The 23,349-nt window shown below is 50.2% G+C and overlaps 1 protein-coding gene across 1 annotated transcript; it reads left to right on the top strand.

Moving 5' to 3' along the window:
• The first annotated feature begins 902 nt into the window (after positions 1–902).
• On the top strand, positions 903–5,632 carry RAN (RAN, member RAS oncogene family). The gene is made up of 7 exons (XM_081037812.1): positions 903–1,074; positions 1,542–1,587; positions 1,823–1,907; positions 1,985–2,110; positions 3,185–3,372; positions 3,549–3,719; positions 3,806–5,632. Exons 2-7 carry the CDS (start codon positions 1,552–1,554, stop codon positions 3,848–3,850), a joined length of 651 nt encoding a protein of 216 aa, XP_080893938.1. The 5' UTR covers positions 903–1,074; positions 1,542–1,551; the 3' UTR covers positions 3,851–5,632.
• The last annotated feature ends 17,717 nt before the right edge of the window (positions 5,633–23,349 follow it).

Here is a 23,349-nt window from a genome sequence, read left to right as displayed (position 1 = left end):
GTGGCCCCATCTTGGCTGACAGCGACCGGACGCTGGCTGAGCTGCTGGGTGGCCTCGTTCCTCCCGTGGTGGCCGCAGGAGGCGAGCTCCGGGTGCCTGGCCCGCGCGGGACTCACAGCCCCACGTGGAGTGTGGAGGCCGCGTCCCGGGGGGCTGCCGGGTTTCATCACCGTGTGCGGAGCAGGCCGCGCGGTCCGCGGTGCGAGGAAAGGCACGGCGAGCACTCACACTCGGGACCACACGTGCGGGGGACGCCGCCCTTGGTCCCCGGCGTCCTGCTGCCTGGGTCCTGGGTCCTCCTCCGGCAGCACCACGCCCGTGCCACACGCCGCGCTGCACGGCCGTTTGTCACACGCCGCATTGCGGGGGGTCCCCCGCACCTCCCCGCGGGCCTGCCCCGTGGGACTCGGGCTCTGCCCCAAAGTCACGACGATTCAGGACGCGGGGCGGCCACGAGGACGCGACGGGACACTCGGACGGGGCTCCGGCCCGGCTTCAGGAGGGGCGGGAAGCGGGCCACGTGTGTGCAGGGCCCGGGAAGGACTGTGAGGGGGTGAAGGGCCACGTGTCTGTTACTGTGATACGTGTTTTTAACTTCCACGTTCACGTACTTTGTTATCACACCTCTTCCGTTTAGCCCCCACCCCCCGCACGCCCAACACGGCGCCAGCCAGGGCCCGGTGCCCCTCTGCGCAGCCGGACCGCGGGCTTTGTGCGGCCGCCCTCCCGAGCTTCCCGCCCGCCGCCCGGCCTCGCCCCGCGCCGCGACCCGCGGCACCAGGACGCGCCTCCTGACGCTGGGCGCATGCGCGCGGGAGTCCGCCCCGCCCCCCGTGCCGCGCGTGCGCGCTCCCGCCCCGCCCGCCGCGCAGCCGCGCTTCCTGCGCGCGAGGCCAACGGGTGTGGCCGGAGGGCGGGCGCCGTGCGTGCGCGCGCGGGGCCACGTGGGAGCGGCGCGGGCCGTGGCCCCGCCTTCCCTCGGCGCGCGCCGGCGTCGGCTGCGTCTCCGGGCATTTGAATTGCGCTTCCGCCATCTTTCTGGTTCTCAGACGGGCCCGGAGACGTTTCTGGAAGGTAGGGGCTGCGGCGGGGCCGGGCCGGGGCGGCGGGCGGCGGGCGTGAGGGGGCCGGGGCGCGGCTGCCGGCCCGGCGTGAGCTCCCCCGCGCCCCGGTGGCGGAGGCCGCGGGCCGGCGCCGGGATGTGAGCGCGGGGCCGGGAGGGAGGCCCGGGCGGCGGGCGGGCCCGGGAGCGGCAGCGGGAGCGGCGGGAGGCCCGGCCCGGCCGCGGCGCCCGACCCGCGGCTCCCCGCGCGAGCGGCCGCCCCGGATGAGCGGGCCGGGCCGGGCCGGGTGAGCGCGGCGGGGGCCGCCATCGCGCCCTGTTCCGCCGCCGCCCTGGCCGCGTGCGAGCCGCCGGAGGGAGCGGGCGCGGGGCGCGGGGCGCGGGGCGCGGCCGGGCCTTTGTGGGCGGCACGTGCGCCGCCGCCATGTGCGCCCCGCCCGCCCGCCGCCCGCGCGGCCTCACGCCTTTCTCTCGGCAGCGACCCCGCCATGGCCGCGCAGGGAGAGCCCCAGGTGCAGTTCAAGGTGCGTGGGGGGCGCGGGCTGCGGGGGGGGGCGCGGGGATCCCGGGGCTGCGGGGGGGGCGCGGGGCTGCGCACGCGGGACACGCGCGCCGGCCGCCCGGTGAGCGCCCTGTCCTGCGTGTCCCGGGCGTTCGCGCGACACGGTCACTGCTCGGCGGGCGGCGTCTGCGCGGCGACGCGGCCCCGGGCCCGGCGGGCGGGTGTGGGCGCTCATTTCCAACCCGGGGCTCCGGCAGCTCGTGCTGGTCGGCGACGGAGGGACCGGCAAGACCACGTTCGTGAAGCGCCACCTGACCGGGGAGTTCGAGAAGAAGTATGTCGGTACGTGGGGCCCGCGGCGCGGCGGCTGCGCGCGACCCGCGCGAGGCCCGGCCTGACGCGCGGTGCTTGCGTTGCAGCCACCTTGGGCGTGGAGGTCCACCCCCTCGTGTTCCACACCAACAGAGGGCCCATCAAGTTCAACGTGTGGGACACGGCCGGCCAGGAGAAGTTCGGCGGCCTGCGGGACGGCTACTACATCCAAGGTGGGCGCGGGGGCTTCTCGGGGGGCGCGGGGGCCCGGGGGGGAAGCAGGGGCCGCCCCCAGGGGACTGGCTGTCAGCCGCCGGGGCTGGTTCCTCGGAAGCTCCTTGTGTCGTTTCACTGCTTGCTGGGTCGTGTTTGGCGATTTGGAGGGGATAAAAGGGACTTACATTGAGGCTCGTGATTTTAAAATAAACTATTGCTGCAGCTTCGGTATTTCAAGACTTAGTTTGGCTACATAGTTCGATGGTTACCAGTGATTATATCTCGTCTACTAAAAAGATAGTAAACAGTTTAACCAGATGCAGGATCAGAGGAGCTGGTTTCTCCATCCTACAAATGCTGTATGACACCTGCTCGTTTCTTTTAATTGTACTAACTTTTGCAAAAAAAATTTTAAGTGCTTAAAAATTGCTAAGGAAATAAGTGTTCGTTGCTGTACTAAACAAAAAAAGAATAAAGAAAAGACTCATTTCCTGTAATCTCACACTTTTGACGAAAAAATGCTAGGAATCCTTCCGTGCCTTTAGCTTACCTTGAGTATGTACAAAGACAAGGCTCTTCCCCCAATTCTTTAGCTGGAAATTGTACCTACTCAGGCTGGTTCTCTTACTTACCGTAGCTATCCGTACAACTCGAGATACATACAGACTTACATGACTTTTAAAAAAATAAAGGTATGAAATGTCCCAAGTGTATTTGGCCATTGAAGGGCCTTTTAAAGAATAGATTCCTAGACCCTCATAATAGGGGAGGGCAGTTCTGGAATGCTGGTTTATCATTAATTGGGTTCCTTTTCGGGATGAGGCAGAATTAATGATAAAATACTGCAGGGAGAGAGATTTGATAGGGTAAGCTGGTCTTTCATGCTCTCATGTAAGACAAAACGAATTTTCAACGGTACTCTATGTTACAATGATGTGCAACATTTGAATTGGAGACCTTGAAATTGATGGAGACATGTAGCTGATCTACAGTCTGGCCTGAGATGATGAGTACGAATTCCTAGTTTTCAGTATTTCTCATCCACGTTGTAAATTCCTAGGTGTGTACTAACGACTGAATCCATCTTTCAGCCCAGTGTGCCATTATAATGTTTGATGTAACTTCGAGAGTTACTTACAAGAATGTGCCTAACTGGCATAGAGATCTGGTACGAGTATGTGAAAACATCCCCATCGTGCTGTGTGGCAACAAAGTGGATATTAAGGACAGGAAAGTGAAGGCAAAATCAATTGTCTTCCACCGAAAGAAGAATCTTCAGGTTGGTTTCTTAAAACTTACTGAATCATGGCCCTTTGGTAAAAAGTACAGTGTGGATTCATTAAAGTGATTTGTGAACGTCTTTGATGTATGGGCTAAAAGAAAATTCCTTTCAGCTTGAAACGTGCCCCAGGAATAAGCATGGATTTTTAAAAATTAATTTTCTCTTTTAAACAGTACTATGACATCTCTGCCAAAAGTAATTACAACTTTGAAAAGCCCTTCCTCTGGCTTGCTCGAAAACTCATCGGAGACCCTAACTTGGAGTTTGTTGCCATGCCTGCCCTTGCCCCACCAGAGGTTGTCATGGATCCCGCCTTGGCAGCACAGTACGAGCATGATCTAGAGGTACGAGGTCTGGTTGGGTTCCTGTTCCTGGAGTGGGCGTGTTCCCAACAGCCCCGTCGGGAGTGTCACCATCTCTCTCTCTCTAGGTTGCTCAGACAACTGCTCTCCCGGATGAGGATGACGACCTGTGAAAGTGAAGCTGGGGCCCAGCGTCAGAAGTCTAGTTTTATAGGCAACTGTCCTGTGATGTCAGTGGTGCAGCGTGTTTGCCACTTTATTACATAGCTAAGCAGAACATGTGCTTAATCTTTGGGATGCTGAAGGAGATGGATGGGCTTCGGAGTGAGTGTGGCAGTTAAAAATACCTTCCTTTTTTGGACCTGCATATTTAGCTGTTTTGGAACGCAGTTGGTTCCTTATTGAGTTTCAAATAAAAGACTGCTACAGTCACGTCACAATATTCAGTGGGGAGATCTTGTTTGTTACTGTCATTCCCATTCCTTTTCGTTTAGAATCAGAATAAAGTTGTATTTCAAATATCTAAGCAAGTGAACTCATCCATTGTTTAATAAGTATTTTTAAAACCACTAATAAGGAAAATTGCTGTTACTATTTAGATTGCCTTTGCTGGTTATCACTTAATTTGAAAGGATTAGCTTAAATTCTTCCTGTGTCTATTTTTTGTACATTTGAATCGTTTCACACAAATGAAATGTTAGGTAAACAGTAGTTTATGTGGTAAGTTGTTAAGAGGTGTGCATTGTCATGCAGCTAGGCTAAGTAACATCTTCCCCACCAGCCTTCTGGCTAGCTAGTGTCACCTGGCAGGGGGAGCGCTTGGTCTAGATGTATGCGACCTGTCAGTAAAAGTGACACGTGCTTTAGACCTCTCAAGTAGGTATTTTAAGAACTACAGTTGCTATCGTTTTATGGCAAAAGTCACCATGTGTTAATCCAGAGCTTTTAAAGTCGGATGGATAAAACCGTACAAATGATGGGAACTTAAAGGGTGTCTCATTTGTTAAAATGAATATAAATTATACATTTGCTTTTTGTATTAATGTTACATGTTTAATGTAAAGTTGATATTCTAAGATGTTCCATATTTACCTGCTGCTTTCAAGTACTCCCACGCTTTAAATACGCCAAATATTAAGGACTGAAGTTAGACATACCACAGCTTTAATGATTTCTTTTTCTGGATGAGTTTTGTGGGCACTGCAAGAACAGACAAAACAACCAGGAATAGTACTACAACAGAAAAGTAGGTCTTAGAATGCTTCTCAGTAATGTGCAATGGACTGCAAAACTTTTATTAGATTAACCGCTTATCTTTTATATGGTTTCCACATTTAGAAATTAATTGGGTCTGTCTGGCCTGAGTTGGATCTCAGTGACACTATACTGTAGCAATTAGTCTCGAAAATAAGAGCTATTTTGCTCATGTAAGTACTGCTATAGTTCAGTTTACCAAAGTTCTTTAGATGTCCAGTGTTCCTTAAACGATTACTTTCTTACCTAAAAAGGTAGGAAAAGATCACTTACATATATGGAAAAATAGATACAATGGGTAGAATTGAATGAAGTTCAAGTAAGATGGAATAAACATATCAGTAGATTGGCTTACAGATACATTTGAATTGCTGTATATGTATGCTGTATTCAGAACCAGATTTTAACAGTCTTGAGATGTGAAGTTTCCTCCCATAATCAAGATAATACTTTGCATTCAGATAATTTGCTATTGAGATGTGAAGTTTCTTCCCATAATCAAGACAATACCTTCCATTCTGATAATTTACTATATTGGGTACGTGTTTGTAACCGTGTGTGGAATGCAAGAATGACAGATCCCGAATCTTAAATGTAACAGTTAAATTTTGGAAGCTGCTTGTTGAATACATGATGGGAGAACTTATAAGTCATTGGAAGAAAATGTTGCTGCAAAATACATTGCTTTTCTTTTGCTCGGATTTTCTGAATCTAGTGTTTGCTCTGCGAAATGCTGAATAGCACAGATTAGCAACACCTTGGGGAATAGATTTCTCTCCAATTCATACAAATGGGGAAATTTTCTCCCCAACTTTTTGAAATCTTGAATTGAAAGCCTTGTATATATGGTTTGATTGCTTCAAACTAGTAACATATTAGAGCAAGGGTAAAATGTCTGAAACACAGTTTCATGGTGGGCACTGGCCAATTTTTCAAAATTCCCTGTAGAATGTGTTCTCAGTTCTCTCCATCTCAAACTTCTAAGTGGAGAGATTTCCAAAAATGCATCAAGCTTCTTCAAGGACCAGTTTCCTGGCTGGTCACGTGTACCAGCAGTAAGTCACATAGTGAGCCTTTGGGTTGATGGGTAAAACACCAATTGTCTCAGGATGAAACACGTTGAGTATATGGGGTGGTGGTTCAATTGGTTTGACTTGCTCATGCACGTGGGACAAATGGCTTGTGTTGATAATACCTTCAGCCACGTTGGGGCTGCAGGTACCCTGCCTGCTTGACTGAAATCAGCATCCCCGGCAGCACTGACCTACGTCTCCCCGCACCTTATAACCTTCAAACCTGAAGCCTTGTGGGGAGGTAAAGGGTACCCAGCCCTTGGAAACCTCGCTATTCCAACATCAAGGGCTTAGTCATTGAGGACGTCCTGCTCCACTGCCCACCAGGCTTTGCAGGTACAGGCAGCCCTTCCTCAACTGGCATCCCCACCCTGCAGCTTTGTGTTTCTTAACGCTCTCTTCCCTCTTGAACTAAATCCTACCAGTTAAGTGCTTTGGCACATTTCGATCTCAGGCTGGTCTTTACATGAGTCATGTCCCTACCCGAACATACCTCTGAATCCCCTCAGCCCTCCGCAGTTAGGAGGGTAACTGCCTTCGTCTCCCCTACTGAGGGTCATCACACTGAGGGCAGGGGCCCTGTTACTGGCTCCTTCTTGTCCCCAGTGTTGACCAAATTTTCTATGGGAACCTGAGGAGGAAGGGAATGTGGGGCTTAGAGGGGAGGGATGGATGGGATAAAGTGGGAGGGGCAGGTGGAAGTTGATACCATTACAGTCTGGTCATTCGGAGTAGTTCCCTTCTGGTTTGTAGTTTGCACTTAGCCATTTATTCCAGCTTGTTTTCTGCGGAGGAGTAGGGAAGGTGGACATCAGGAAACTTGTCGGGTGTGATTCAGTTAAAATGTTGCTGTGGGTAGATACGGGTCTCTGACACCTGTGGCTTAGCCACTGGAAGTGGAAATGGACCTTGGATTGAATTGGTTTTCAGTTCCCTGCCTTTAAGAAGCAAAGCACTATTCCAGATAAGTGTCGTTTCATGATGTGGCCACTTCATTCCACAGAGCCTGAGCTGTGTGCCCAGGGAGGTGACAGGCAGTCGCTTTGCCTGGCAGGCTCAACCTGGGAGCTGGGCAGTCAAGTAACGGACCAGTGTGATGACCGTGTAAGGTGCCAAGACGGAAACTAGACAAGACTTGAAAGCTTGACAACTACATCTGGTGGGAGGCCTGGGAAAGGCGGCGGTGGTCTGAAGGTGCTAGAAGGGGTTGCCACAAAGGGACAAACGGGGGCAGAGACCCTGGGGTGGGAATGGCTGGAGAACAGAAGTGGAGGCTCAGCCCAGGCAGGGTTTCAGGCCCATTTAAAGGTTTGATACTCAGCACAGCGGGGGCATGGGAAGGTCAGAGGGTCCCCAAGGAGCCTGACATTCGGGCCTGGCCCCACTCAAGTCCCTTCTCCATGCTGCAGTGCTCCAGAAAAGGGAGGGGGACACCATGGCTAGGTCAAAACCTCTGCATCCAACAAACGTCTCAGCCAAAACTGCTGAATGGACGTCCGTGGTACACACAGGTACCATCTTGCTCTCAAAACCAACTCATTTCCCATCTTCACCGAGGTGTAGCTGACAAGTCGGAGTCGTGCTTCCCGCCTGTGGTGATGTTTTGGCACACGTGAGATGACGGCCACGACCAGCGACCATGTCCATCACCTCAGTTACTGCTTTGTGTGCAGCCATGATGTTTATGACTACTCTCAGCAAGTTTAAGTAGAAAAGCGTACAGTAGGCCCACGTATCAGGTTAGTTACCTGCGGCTAGTCGGCAGGGCTCAGTGACCCTCATGGAGTCAATAGTAGCCTGACACTGTGTCGCAATGTTAGTCACTTAGGTCACGGAGACATTGTGTCACCACAGGAAGAAGTGAGTGGGGACAGTAAGGTACTTGGGGACACCACATTCACGTAACATTACAGTGCCTGGTTATGGTTCTTTTGTTGTGATTATTAATCTCTTCCTGTGCCTAATTTATAAGTTAAACTTCATCATAGGTGTGTATTATAGGGACAGAGTCTATCCAGGGTTAGGTGCTATCGGGTCACCGGCATCCAGTGTGTAGGGGTCTTGGGACGTCCCCCTGAGGTTGGGGGGACCTGCTGCAGACTATTGACCAGTCACCAGGCTCACATCCACCCCCCCAAACTCACTCGTCCTGCATCCCTGAGACCTGGGCCTCGACCAAGCTCCCCAACCCCTGGCAGCCAGCATTCTCCCTGCTGCTGTGGCTTCAACTTTTAGATTCCACATACAATTGCCAGACTGTTGCTCTTTTCTGTGTCTGGCTCATTTCCCTTAGCATAATGTCCTCAGGTTTCATCCAGGTTGTAAGTGACAGGCTTTCTTTTTTTACGGCTGAGTGACATTCTGTTGTGTCCACATCCCACATTTTCCATACCTGTCCATTCGTCCATCCATGGACACAGGTTGGTTCTACACCTTGGCTATTGGAAATGTGTTTGCCACTTTGGTGAGGGTGAAAAGTGAAGGAATTTCCCAAGTGGCAGAGATGAGCTGCGCTGTGTTTCAAGTTCCCAACACGAATCAACGCCAGTTGGTTTACTGACAAAACCATCAGGCGGGGTGGTCATGTAGCCCATCCTTCGGGCATGAAATTTGGGAACCAGGTTTTTAGGAAGAGTACTCCAGATACGGAAGCCGGCCGGCAGGTGGGCTGCTGGGACATGGGGGTGGGTAACGTTTCCTGTTTGCTTTTATTCCCCGACATATTTGACCATTCTAACCTCCAAAGTGACAAAAGTTGCGTACTTTATATACTATTAGAAGTTTATGGATTCGAACAGTTAAAACATACAGTCACCACATTTTCCTGCCATTCAGAGGTTAGCTTCTGGTGACACTTTGTCCTACAACCTCCCCAGTGTTCTCCCAAAACAAGAGACCATTTCTCACTTTTCACTGTGGGCCTTTCTGAGTCAGTTTTGCACTTTCAGTAATTACCCAGGAGTCCTCAGCATGGACGGGCTCTCATGTCATCTGACAGATTCTTTCATTGTGTCAGGTTGAGTTTCTCTGTTCTGCTCGTCTCTCAGTGTTCAGAATGGGTTTAGCTCTTCAGGGAGGCATTTGTTTCCACACGTGCAGGCCTGCCTAATTCTTTTACCCATGATGGAAAACCAAAATTATTATTTTTTAAAATCTCGTGTGTGTGGTATCTCCCACTTTCTAGCCCCAGCCTCTGACATGCTACAAGACGCAACGGTCTAGTACGTGCTGAATTAAACTCGTTTTAGGAAGTAGATCGCTTGGTGCTCTTTATTCCACAAAGTCGTATTTTGTGTTTTCAGAGACAAAGGGAGGCGTACACCCTTATCCTGTTTCAAGCGTTTGTGTTGTGTTATGCTCCCATTTGGAGCTCAGGAAATAGTGACTGGGGTGTTGGGAGTGGATTTATAGGGAGGAGAGCGGGAGCGAAGGTAACTCCTCTGAGGAAAGGATACTGAGAGCTTAAACTGCAAAAAACACACACACATAAACCCAAAACAAAAAGCGCCAGGCGGCCAGGCCAACGGTCTGAATCCTGGGTGTCTACGTGCTCCCTGGGCTGGTGCCCGTCAGCACCTGCCCACTTACGGCGCTTCCTCAGCTTTCCTGCCGAGCCGCTCAGGGCTGCCTGCTCCTCTGGAAGACCGGCCTGGGTGGCCGTTTCCTTCCTGACCCCAGGGGAAGGGCCTGGAGAAGGACGAGGGGGCTCGGTCCTGGGAGTCTCGCCCTGAGCGCTCGGCATCTCAGTGCCCGTAGCTGGGGGCTGCATGGGCCGGGCAGGGGCAGGGTTGGGTTTCTGAGGAGGACTCGTGGTTTGCCATCCAGCGATGGCCCTCTGTCCACGTGTGGCCTTTCCTCTGAGTGCATTCCTGGGGGGACAGCTCTCTCCTCTGATGAGGCCCCCACGTCCAGCTGACTGGCCACAGCCTGTGACCTGCGTTGACCTCCATCACTCCCTACAGGCTCCGCCTGCTCACCAGCCGCACGTGCAGTCCGCACACTCAGCCGCGGGTGCCTGTGCGGTGCAGGCACTTGGCTGCTGGAGAACTTTCTGGAAGCCGCAGCAACCTCCTGAACGAGCAGGACACTCCCGCTCCAGCCTGCAGCTCTCACCGGCCAGCTGTCTGGTCCCCAGGGAAGAGCGCACTGACTGCCTGGGATTCTGCTTCCGAGGCCAGGCTGCCCTGCTGCCTCCCCCCGCCCTTTCCCTACAGAGAAGCTTCTAGGCATCTGTGCTCTGTCACTGCCTGCAGGTGGCTTTGGTTGTTTTTGAGATGCTGTTGTTTTTTTGTTGTTGTTTTTGCCTCCGTAGTTCCCCTGTCTGTTTTTATAGGGCTGAGACGGAGTAACAATTATGCACCACTGCCAACAACATCATCCCAAGTCCCACCTGTGAAATATTATCGCCACAAAGTTGTACCTGAACTGCATCAAGCTTTTAAACTTAACTACGGATTTATAGAATGTGAGATCGGGTGGATATGTTAAGTTACACTAGTCAGATCAAGTCAGCAAAATCCAGAATATGGGAAACTCAGCAGCACAACCTCCTTCTAGAAAAAAAAAAAAGAAAGAAAAGAACAAGGGAATTATGGCTCAAAAGAGACTTAATTTGAATTGGAAGCAATCTGTGGACCTGTTTGCATCTTGATTTTGACAAAATCGCAGAAAACATTACTATACATTTGAGCGTCGGTGATGTATTTGAGGACGGTAGGAAATACTGTTCATTTTTCAATGTGGTAAGTTTTTTAAAAGGCTATGTGGGTGTATGTATGAAAACTCTAGTGGTGAAAGACGGATTGGTAAGGGTCCCATGTTGGTCTCCGTGACAGCCTTATCGTCACTGATGGGTCTGAGACCATCGTGTCATCACGATGTCCCAGTGCTGCCTTTCCCCCTGCTTTATTAGCGGTGACTTATGAAGAGTAACTTCACCAACCAGTTGTTTGCCCTGAAACATGGGCCCCGTGGGGCAGGCAGAAAAAGTACTTGACTGTTTTCCTTTACAACTTTCTGAGTAATGACTGCGGTTCTCGTAAGCTGCAGAAGTGACCGAGGCGGTTTTTCACGTGCCATCATTATGTACTCACATATGTTCTGTACTTGGTGTGCTTCAATAGACCACAGCCATTATTCTCTGTTTATGGTCTAATTGTGCAATCTTTGGCCACTGGGGGCCCTATCAAGTTAGCTCCTGGGCCGTCCCGTCCACTTCTGCTCTGGACCTAGCGTCAGAGATTTCCAAGTCCTGGAGAAATGCCATTACAGAGACCAGCCTCCACGTATCTGTTGTTACTCATTTGGCTATTGCTTCTAGTCTTTTGGTTGACAGAAATAGGAAGTAAGAATTTATCTTGTAAAAGGAAAAAAATGATGTTATTGTCAATTAAAAATTAAGAACATACCGTTTTTCTTTGATTATTTACATCTTTTTTATGGTGAAATCTTGGTTTTTAAGTGTTCATATAATTACTTAATTGCTTTATTGTACAACATATCATAGTTCTAGAATAACAACGCCAATATTCCCACTTAGGACAAACCACTGACTGCAGTTCTTTAACTTTTTTTAAAAAGGGGAGAAACAGTTATGGTTCTAAAGCCAAAACCAGGAAACAAGTTACATTAGAGAGATCAAGAGTTTCTTTCTATTCCTTCTCCCTCTGCTGCTTTCTCCCTCCTCAGTGGTAACCAGTTTTATTAGTTTTGGGTTTATCCTTCACTGTTTTCCTTTGGGAAAGAACAAATGCAAAATTTTATATATTTTGGAAATGTAAGCACGTGTGCATGTGTGGCTGTATTTGAGTGTGTGTGATATACGTTAATATTCTCCTTCCTGACACAAAAGTTACGTGTACTCTTGTGAACTGTAAATGGTACGTCCTGGGCATACTCCATGACAACAGGAAACTTGCACGTTCATTGTTACAGCTGCAGGGTATGTGCTAGATGACACTCCAGGATGTATTCAAACAGACCCTCCTGGTGGGCAGGAGGTGACTTGATTTCCAGTCTTCTGAACAACGTCTCCTGCAGACATGATTTCATAGTGTAGCGCCCAGAGCATCTTCACAGGACATACCCAGGCGTGGGGACAGCTCACAGGGTGAAGACACACTCAGTCTCGCCAGACACTGCCAAATTCCTCCCCTCAGGGCTCACGCCGATTTTCATTCCCACCAGCAATGTATTCTGTTTTGGCCACGATAATTTGAAAAATTTTACATCTTAAAAAATGTCTCATAAAAATCTAGATTTCCATTTGCCCTTGAGAATTGAGCAGATAGAGGGCACCCATTCCCGAGTGCGTGCATGGGCTCTCCAAGTCGCCACCACCCTTCTCGGACAAATGCATGCGTGTCTGTTTATACCGGCCCAGGCGTCAGAGTGCAGGCTTCTGACTTGTGTGAAGTCTTGTTATGTAAGTTGTACTTGGTAGTTTTACATTTTCATTACTGGGAATGAGACAGAAAATGTGTCTGTTCTAATAGTACTTCCATTTAGGAGTATGTGTGTGTGTGTGTGTGTGTGTGTGTGTGTGACTCTTTCTCTAGTTTTCTTGTTATTTTCACTGTATAGAAAGGGAGTGGGGTTAGAGATGAAGGAGGTCGTCCACCTCTATTTCCGTAAGAAGCCAGCCCCGAGCCACAGGTGTTTGTGCGGGGGTGGGGCCTGGACTCGCTTTGGTGGCGGAGACCAGGGCCTCGCGGTGGGATAACTGGACATTGCTGTACACGTGTGAAGACGGCTGGCGTAGACTGGTGCTTCCGGTAGTAACGTCCCTGAGATGGTGACAAAGACCCAGCTTCTGCTTGTTAGTGACCTTCCGGAATTCAGTCACCAAACACTTACGAGTGGTATTAAATTCTTACAATACTCTAGTTTGGTAGAGCTCTTTGACATACGTCCTTGTTCTCTGAGGATGTAATTGGTACGAAAAGCGATCACTTGAAATAAGTCTGTTTAAAACAAGGATGAGCATGAAGAATGAAAAGTGATTAGGACTTTATTTTGAAAACTGACAGTAAAATTCATGACCTGTGTTACAGTGAATGCCAATGAGCTTGTAGTTGAAAGTATATGTGCATTCTCAGAGCAAGCCAAAATGAATCGCACTGACGGGGGACACGTTTGCGTGGCAGCTTCCCCGTCTGTCCTTCATTCACACCCGATTTTCACAGTAGCATCAAACTGCTTTTTTCTTTTTTTGTAACAATATCTGGTGGCCTCCTCCGTTCCTTGGTGGTCAGAGCTCAACTCGCTGCCTTTCGAGCGCTGACCACTCTTCCTTCACGTCGGCTGCTCGAATGCTGCCCGACTCGTATTTCCTGATACTTTCCCCTGAGGTTTGGGCAGTTCTTCCACCCTTTATCTGGTTTATCAAATCTTGCATCTTTGCAGGACCAGCAGTCCCTCTTTGAACTGAGTTTTACAAGAATCCCATTACTCAGAGAGGGCGGGAGTCACCAAGAGCAGAGACGTTGAGGCTGAGCCCGGCACCCACCCACAGCTGCGTGAAGCAGGGAAGGGTTTGGGGAGTGATTTTCCAGATGGTCATTGGTGAACGAGGCTGTGTCTGGATGACTTTGGCCTCCTATGGCGACCTCAGGAGTGTGGCACGTCACTCAGTCCTCAGAACAACCCCGTTAACCAGCCACGCCTCACCTCAGGACCCTGTGGCACACAGTGGGCTTTCTGTCACACTGCGAGCCCCGGCCCGCTGGGTGCTCTGGAAAGACCCATGGTTTGAGGTCCAGTACGATACTAGCATGCATACCTTTAAACAGTCTTAAGTGGGAATTTTAGTGCGGATGCTCCCTCCTTAGGATTTAAAAGGCTACTGCCTGTGCTTAGTTAGTGTTTTCTCCAAACCCAAGCAAATACTAAAAAAAGAGAAAGCTCCACTAAGGACTCGAGTGTATGTGCCAAATTTAATTAACAAGTTGATCCTGGAATTTGTCTGACGAAGTGGAATCCATGTCGCCTTTGAAAAGATTGTAAGTGATAGACTGGCTCGATTTGAGTTCATCTTACACTGAGTTTCTTCGTGGGAGGTGCTCCTTGTCGACGGGTGTTGGTGGTGACGCTAACACCGTCATACGCATGTGAACATGTAATAAAACTAGTTCCTACAGCACGCATGTACCAGAAGCAGTGTTGCAACTGACAAGTCATTGAAGCCTGTTCAGCCATCCTAATAGATCTGTGCCGTTATTTTCCTCGTTTTCAAGGCGAAAAGAGTGGATGTTCGGAAGGCAGGCACTCAGAATGTGGCCGAGCTATGAGTAGTCAGTAGAGTCAGGATTCCGACTCGGCCATCTGCCTGCTTTCCAGTCCCTACGCCGTGAGCACTGTAGACTGGCCACTTTGTGTCACTGACTCCATCGGCATTCACCGGAGATGGCTCTGTGCAGAGGTGATTAGGGGAAGTGGAAAAAAGGAAGTGCTTTCCATCTAGAAAGACATGGGTTCCAGCCATGAAATGTATGCGCTCCCGTTCTTCTCTCCATAGTGTTGATTTCTTTCTCCGATGTCCCTCATCGTCCCGGTTGCTATGGTTACTGTAAGGGTGGGAGTGGCCACCTTGACAAAGAGTAAAGGCTCCGATTCTCCGTCTCCTCACACTGCACGGACTTTCCTTGAACAACTAATTCATCATACCACTGCATTTACCACAATGACTAGCACAGACACACATCTGTGTGTCACCCATTTTAAACTTTTATTCTTAAGGCAGATAACAGAAGTATTGTGTGTCTTTTAGGTTTCAGGGGATACTGTCAGAAATTATATTTAAAAGGACAGTGGTCATGACAGAACAGGGACCCGTCCTCTCGATCCACAATAACATGGAACTTAAAGTGTTTCAAGAAACAGCTCAGCAACCTTTAGTTCCGAACTGTTCACATCCACAAACCAACGTTATGATGTAAAATTGAAACTGAGCGACAATCCCCTTTCGCTGCTGCCTAACTCTGACCTGGGGTCTGCAGCGGGCCCAGGCTGGGGTACCACTGCGGCTCTCCAGGGCTCTGCAGGTCAGGGTCCAGGGTCCTGCAAGTCAGAGTCCAGGGTCCTGCCTGGGGGGGGTCTCTGGGGTTCATCCCTGCCTGGGGTAGCCTTTGAATCCAGGTGGAGGCAGCCCCACCTTGGCTCCTGCTCTATTCTGCATGGACGCCACCAAAGTTGAGTACCTGCCTGGTCGCAAGGGCAGTCACCATGGCCGGTCCTCACTGGGCAGCACCTGAGGTGCTGGGGGAGCAGCAGCAACCCCTTCTGTGCTGTGCCCCATGGGCCCTGGCACTCTGGGCCTGTGATGGGAGGGCCAGCCCGGGACATCTCTGACATGCCAGGGGGGATCCTTCCATCGAAACAGAAGCCGCGTTTCTGTTTAGATGGCTGACCTACTTCGAAATGTCCCTGGGCCACACGTTGGTTCCCTCCAAAACACGTTTTCTTACTTTTCAGTATGGGTAAGCTGTGAATTTTCCAGACGCAAAGTTCTGTTTCCTTTTGAAGAGCCCTTCCCTCTCCCGGCATCGGCCAGAAGCCAGGCTGCTCCCCCAGCACTTGGCTTAGCAAGCAGCCTTTGCCGCCGCTTAGTTCTGCCCTCCACAGAGCTCTGGGTGAACGTGCCAGGCTGGGCACCGCGTTGTAACAAGGCTCGCCTTCCTCCAGCTTTGAAAGCCAAGTCCTCACCTCCAGCTGACCTTTAGCAGAATGACCTTCACCGTGCAGGCTTGTGCAGCATCCGTTAGCGACCACTTAGGGATTTTCTGACAAGAAGGAAGCTGCCTCACAACTCCTCTGGGCAGGGTCTTCCCACAGCATCGCTTCTCAGCGAGGAGTACGGCTGGCCAGGCTCACAGGCTCCCTGGCTTCACTGCTCCCATGGCCCTGAAGCTGCTGCCTAGTTGACTGGCCTGCCTGACACTCAGCTGCAGGCCACTCGGTGGCCAGTGGCTGGTGGCCGTGCCTTGTGGGCTGGGGCACGGCTGTCTGGAGGGCTTGATGTGCCCCCAGCCAAGCTTCGTGGGGACAAGTGTCGGCACCTTTTGTGAATCCCAAGGAGCGTGATTGCTGCAGCGCTTGGTGAGAGTGTTTACTTTTGTAAGAACCCGCCAGGCTGGCTTGCGATGCGGGCACCCAGCAGCGATGGGTGAGGGTTCCTGTGGAACCATATTCTTCTGAAGATTTTTAGGGGGATTTTTCCATTATTCTCTTTTTATTTTAAATCAAATTTTTTTTCAATTACAGTTGACATAGAATATTATATTAGTCTCAGGTGTAGTGTTTAGGCAGTTATACAACTGGTGAAGTGATCCCCGGTTAGTCTAGTGCCCACCTGGCACCATCCATAGTCATTATAGTATTATGGACTATACTCGCTATGCTGTACTTTACGTCCCCGTGGCTGTTATTTTCTATGCCAATATATCAATGCTTATGAAGGCAGTTTTGTTAAGTTGCAATTTCCTTGAAAAAAATATTTTATTTAGGTCTTCTAATTTATAGACTTCTAGTTTATAGACAAGCAAATTGTTCCCTCTAGTTTTCTTTAATTTTCTTTCTCTGAAATTAATTCTCCTTTATCATTTTGTATTTCACATTAGAATATTTTCTTGTTTTTTTTTTCAGGCTATTTAAGATACAGGCTGTTGGATTTTAAAGATAGTTTTTACATTTTTATGTTTCTTAAATAATTAATGTTTTGTTTCCTCTTTATGAATTCCTTTCTTCTTTTCTTGGAATTGTTCTAATCTTTTCTAATTTCTCTAACTTCAACATTTAAATAGTTGATTCTTACTTGTTAGCAAATTATGTTAGACAAAATATTTTAATTAATGCTTTAGTGGGCTTCCATTGCTTCTTGTGTTTCAAAGTTGTCATTTGCTATATTAATGAGCAAAATTATTTTGTATGCGCTCTTTAACTAAGTATTTATGACGTATTTTTAAACAGTTCCCAGGTAGGGTGTTCTGTTTTTTTCTGGCTGTGAGATGTGATTGACATAACGCGGTCTAAGTGTAAGGTGTGCACCGAGATGGTTTCATACACGTACTTACTGTGCAATGTTGACCACAGGACGTTCCTTAGCGCGTCCTCCACCGCCCGTACTTACCATATTGGTTGTTATTATGGTGGAACATTTAAGATCTACTCTCACAGGTGTACAATCCAGCTAACTGTGCTCACCGCGCAGCGCATTAGATCCCAGAACTTATTTCATTTTAGGATTGGAAGTTCCCACCCTTTGCCCGACCTCTCCTCACTTTCCCTCCCCCTAACCCTCCCCCCACCCCCTCCAACTGCCATCTCCTCTCCTTTTCTCTGGATTCCACTGTGTAGTTTTCTATTTGTGAAGGTGCTTAACAAGATACTACATTGTAAAATTCATCTTATTTCCACTTTATTTTTAAATTTTTGTCACTTTAGACAAACAGAATATTTTTCTCCATTTTTTAAGTTTTAGCTGGTTATTGCTAATACACAGAAAAAAACGTTTTTAGTTATATTAATCTTTAATCCAACTGCCTTAACACATTCCTTTATTTATTTATTTTACAAGTCTTGCTTTTTCTGGGTACTCAATTGTATTTAGCAAGAAGAGACTTGTTATGCTGTGTCTAATATTTCTCATGGTTATTTTCTTATAGTTTTGAATATGCAGAACTGCTAATTAATTTGAATAATAATGGCAATTATGGGCATCAATGTTTTGTTCCTGATTTTAAAGGAAAGGCATTAGTATTAACTGATTTAAATGATCTCTATTCTTGGTCTTTGGCAAATAACTTTTAACATATTTAAAAATTTTATTCATAGATTTTATTGGAAGTGGTTCCTAAATTTTGTCAATTACCTTTTCAGTATCTAGTCATCACCATTTATTTTTCTCTCCTCTAATTGATGTAATTTTGTAATGTTGATGGATTTCCTAATATCACTCCTGAATTTCTGGACTATACCTTGTTAGGTCACAGTCTTTATTTGATGCATTTCTGCTTCCTTGTTGTTAATTTTTGTGTCTAGATTTATGAGGGCATTTTCTAGTTTTATGTACCCGTTTCTGGTTTGGGAGCCAGGCTCTGGGAACAGACGGCCTGGGCTGGAATCACCTGTCCCCCACTCACGGGCTGTGGCCCACGGACAGCCTTCTCTCTCCCTTTGAGTTGTCCCTTCTGTACCACCTTTCTTCTCTCACACAGAGGCGCTGTGAGTGGCTGACGTGCAGTGCTCTCTCAGCTGCCAGGAAAGGGTGCTGCCTCCTTGAGGTGGAACGAGGACCTTCCGATGTTTCTGTAGTCTGGAATTATATAAGGAACTGGTCTACTGACGTTAGCCTGGCATCTGGGGCACCAAATGTGTGTATCATGTGGTCATGAAATGAGGACACCTGAGGTGGGACACCTGACGGCAGGTGTTTTTACAGAAGAAAGGTCATCGTGGGCTGGTCCGTGGTCTGTGAACTCCATGCAGGTCGGTAGATTCTCAAGGTGAGGAGGGTGACACAACAGGCTGTGTCCCTTCTCGGAAGAAGGAGTCTGAGGTGCGACCTACTTGTACACAGCCGCTCCCGCTCCTCTGAAACTCTTAAGATTTGCCAAAACGTTTGACACTCGTTCTCATCTTTTAAGAACCCGTGATCAAGTTGGGCATCTTTCTGATGGGCCATGAAATAGAATATACTCTGGGAAGATGGAGGGTTTTCTTCTTGTCGTTTAAACTGAGAGTTATTCTCCTACTTAGGAGCAGGTGTGTGTTTCTAAAAGGAAGTCTCATGCTTAGACAACTTCCAGGCCGTGTGTAAATAGGGACAAACACAGGGAAGGAAGTTCCTTGGTTAGTACGTGAATCTTATATAACCAGGCAACGCAGTTACACTTGAAAGACAGAGCCCAAACCAGGGGACTTCAGCACTCGGGGGCGTCTGAAGTCACCTAGAATGAAATACACGCATCTCATGTTGACTCTTCAGTTTGCTCCTCTCCCAGTGACTGGCCCCCACCTCCCCACCCCCCTGTTCCAGCCACATCATTGTTCAGTCTAGTCCATGAAGACGCCAACTCTTACCCTTCTCGGGACCTTTCATGTTCCATCCCACTTTCTGGACAGGTGTTTGAACGGCTGGCTCCTTCTCAGTGCTCAGTGCTTAGCAGAAACACACCTTAGTGACACCTTCCTGAGGTATTGCCACATGCTCCTCGAGAGTTCTTCTGTCTTGTCGACGGCGGCCTGCCTCGTGTCAGGACTGTGGGTGAACAAATGAATTAACGCACAGAACGGCTAGCCCATCCACCAGAGAGTGAGGTGTTGTCCCTGGCCAGTTAGCTCGCTGCAAAATGCTGATGAAAATATGTTGTCAAACTGCATGAAAGTACTGACATTTTTCATTTTGACCTGCACACTGGCAGTTTCATGGGATTGAACCTTGTAAATTTGGCACCATCCTGGCTCTTTAAATATTTTGCACTAATATTCTCACACAGAACAAAGCTCTTTCCTCTCCCTACCCAGGTGTGTTATTCTACCAAAGCTGACTCCATTTCCTCTCCAAATTTCTGATCTTTTCTTCCTTTCCCCCAACTTTCCATTTTCAGTCTGGCTAACCCCAGGTGACGAGCAGTGAGAAACAGTTGGCCTTAATATGTGAAAGTTGCTTGCTCCTCCCTCCTACTGGAAGAATTAGCATTTCAAGGAGATTCTTGGTAACTCGTGTGAATCTTCAATTTACATAATTAAAGACACTTGAACAAAATAGAAATGAAACAGCTCACTGTGGATGGCAGTATGTGTCGGGTTTATTATATTTTTTCTATTACAGATGACAAAATTCTAAATTGGCTTTGACTCCAACCGTCTTATAAGGACCCCGTGATGACACTGGGACCCCTGATGACCTGGATCCTGTCCCGTCTCAAACTCCTTCGCTCAGTTCCACCTGCACACGCTGCTGCCCTGTGAGGTAGTGTTCTCACAGGCTGTCACGCAGGGTCTCAGCTCCCGCTCCCCGCATAAGAACGCAGGACACGGTGAGGCCAAAAAGGAACACCCACGGAGCCATAGGTAGGGGAGTCATACCACTATATTCTCGATGGCGGCTGGGCTGGAGACACAGGAAGCAGGAGCCACATGACCCGCAATCTGCCATCTGTGCCTGCTAACCCCACTTGCTAGCCATAGTCCGCTGTCTGCTTCTCTGCCTGCCTAACAGCCAACCAAACAACCAACCCCTTGCTAACTGCAACCCGCGCTTGCTAGCTCAGCCACAGCAGTTCTATCAGTGGCCAATGGCTAACTGGTTACAGCTGACGGCCAACTAGTCACAGCTGACGGCCTGAGCCAGCACCTTTCCACGTGAGGCCGAGAGCCTGGAAACTGCTCTCCTGGCTCTGTCCCTACACAGGCTCTGGGTCAGGACGTGGACACCCTGGGGGTCATATGCAGCTGGCACAGTGGGCACCATCACCGACACCCTTTTGTGCCCAGCGGTGCTGACGAGCAGGTAATGCCCCTGTGCCCAGGCGCCCACAGGCCCTCTAACCCCCGCGGTCGGCTCCTCCTAACCCTAGCCTGTCACCGTCATCTCAGAGGCACCCTGTGACACGCTGCACCATAGCAGCAGCCGTGTAAGATGCTTTCACCATCCTTCCTACCTTTTGTTTCTTTTCATTTGACCATTTAATACGCATGTATTGAGCACAGGTGCTCAATGGCCATCCGTGAGCAAAGCGGAAGGCTCTGGTCTGGGGGACTTGTCCACGCGGGCATTCTGCTTTATTACAAATGCCTGCTGTTGGCCAGAATGTGCTCTGTGGGCACAGGGACCCCTCCTGTCCTGTGCACCCCGCTCGGGGACCAGAACCCTTAGGAGTCCTCACTTCCTGGGTAAATTCCCCTAAGAGCCACATGGGGGCACTCATGCTCCATGCTTGTGGCCACCTACGTGCGTGAGAATCAAAAACCCGGTCCAGTCCGCAGGAATCACCCTCCACTTGGCCTCTGGAAAAGGGGCGACGTGAGCCCTTGTTAATGGCCGCAATACAGTCATTAAGTTACTAGGGAAGAAAAGCCATACCAAGTGCATGTCCAGTGGGACAAGTGAGAAGATTTGGTGGTTGGTCTGCACCCAAGGCCACCGCTCCTTCCCGAGTCGTGTTTCAGCTCCGCAGGGTGGTCCTCTGCTCCTTGCCAATGAGATCCTTGAGGGCTCAGAGCAGGACAGCTCGGGGACAGAGACAGGATCTCGGAAATGCCACGGAGAGCCCTGAGGACAGGAGACTTAGCCCTTGGCCACCGGCGCTGCCGGCCTGCACAGAAGAGAGGAGTGTTGCCCCGTGGCTGTGTCCACAGCTGCAAAGGTCATTGAGGAAGGAGCCATGCGGCTGGCAGCCGCAGTCAAGCTGACGAGGCACTGTTCCTTGAGTACTGAGCAACGCAGTCCCTTTGCGGGGTCTTTTAGGGAGATTCTTACACATGTTTGGGACCGTACCCTGAGATAGCTTAATGTTCCCAGCCTAAATGAAATCGCGTCTCTGGCAGACTGGTAGGAACACGTCAAAGTCTGCAAAGCAAGCCAGACCTGGAAGTGGCTCTCAGAGCCAGGGTGCTTCCTGACGACTTAGGGCCGCCCATCAGCTGTGGGAGCACCAGGTAAGTCACCAGCAGCCAGGAAACCCTCAGTGGCATCAAGGTACTTTGAGGGACGACACAGGTGTGTCAAATGCTGTTGCTTGAGGGACTCCTGAGATTTAGAGGATGGGAAGTGTTGACGCTCCGACAGAAGAAAGGCCAAGAGTTTAGCAAAAGGACCCTGAGACAGAAAAGGAAAAGCTGGGGCAGTTTCCCCGGTTCTCAGCAGCGTCAGAGACTGCCTTTCTGACCAGCTCCCACCACGTCTGCTTCTGCTGGTCCTCGGACCACACAGGACACTGAGGTCTCGGCTCGTTCCAGGTTACTGAGGCCCGTCCGGACTGGCGGCTGGAAACGTGAGTAAACCTGAACTTGGTCCCTGCCCTGTTGAGGCTTATTGTTTTACTTTGGGAGACAAATAGTCGCGGAGAAGGGCAACTGGTAACTTGTAGTGCCGTGAGCGGTGGAGCCCGTGGAAGGCTGTGAGCGCGTGGCAGGAGAGAACACCTGGTGGGTTTCCAGGGCGAATAGGATTGAGGGAGCCTCAGGTGGTGGGGGAGAGAATGTGGCAGACGAGGCAGCGTGTATGCAAAGGCCCTGGGACAAGAAGGACACGGTTTCTTGGAAGAACTGGAAGGTCCACGCGGTTGGAGCACAGTGAGTGGGAATAACCCGGCTCTGAGGCTGGAGGCGACGCAGGGACCTGGTGGGGCTTTGGGGGTCCCATTAGAGTCCCAGGACACCTGCCTAGTTGGAAAGTGCAAGGGCACTGCATACCGAGGGGAAATGGGGACTAAAGGCCCCTCTTTTTACAGTAAGGGGAGCATTCCGCGTTTACTAACTTGTCCCTGCAAAGCGTGAGCCCAGGTCACATGGCCTGACAGTGGGCCAAGGAGACCGGCTGGTCCTGGAACGGCCACCAGGGGGCAGCAGAGCAGAGACCGAGCAGCTCAGGGACCAGGAAACTGCAGGGAGGGGTGTCGCCAAAGAATCTTCAATTGATATTCCAGATATCCTGAAAGAAGCTGGAAACGCCCACAAACAGCCCGCAGAGCTGTTTATTCCAGTCGTGCTACTTCGGTGGCTTCAGCTGGGTTAGACTGCAGGTGAGAGTGACAGAGGGAGGGGAGGGGCACCATGGCCATGACATCTGGTGGGAGCTGGCGTGAGGCCTCCCAGCGCTACAGTGGGTACATCGCCCCTCCCGACGTGTTGCGGGGGTCCTGGCCGACAGACAGGTGCCAGACGGAGCCCGGTGATTAAATGCCGAGCTAGCCCTGAGGGGGCCAGCCGGGGGTGCCCTCCACCGAGGCATGGTGGGGTGGCCACACATGGCATGTGCCACGGTCTCAGCCTGTCTTACAGGCGTTAGGCTGGCCAATCTTGGCTCTGGGACTCTCCCGACCTTTCCACTCAGTGGCCAACAGGCCTCCAGGAAGGAAACAGGCTTCCAGTGTGACAACTAAGCAACAACCAATGTCAGCGTGTGGAGGGGACCATTTGAACCAGGACACTGGTACACTCTCATGTGCCACTCAACGACAGGGACATTTGTCGAGCAAACATTGTGGCCTGCGCTTGCACAGGCCTGGGTGGCACAGCCACCCGTCATGGTGTGTGCGAGCCCACTATGTGTATTCACACCAGCGTCACCACACACACGAGTAACGCGTTTTCTGTGGCATTACCATGGCTACAACGTCACCAGG

Source organism: Rhinolophus hipposideros (genome assembly GCF_964194185.1).
Source record: "Rhinolophus hipposideros genome assembly, chromosome: 24".
NCBI lineage: Eukaryota > Metazoa > Chordata > Mammalia > Chiroptera > Rhinolophidae > Rhinolophus > Rhinolophus hipposideros.
This window is presented reverse-complemented; position numbering and strand designations above follow the sequence as displayed.

Coding starts and splice junctions, on each gene's coding strand:
- RAN (XM_081037812.1), top strand. CDS start 1,552: ATGGCCGCGCAGGGAGAGCCCCAGGTGCAGTTCAAG. Junction 1,588..1,822: donor AGCCCCAGGTGCAGTTCAAG/GTGCGTGGGGGG, acceptor GGGCTCCGGCAG/CTCGTGCTGGTCGGCGACGG. Junction 3,720..3,805: donor AGTACGAGCATGATCTAGAG/GTACGAGGTCTG, acceptor CTCTCTCTCTAG/GTTGCTCAGACAACTGCTCT.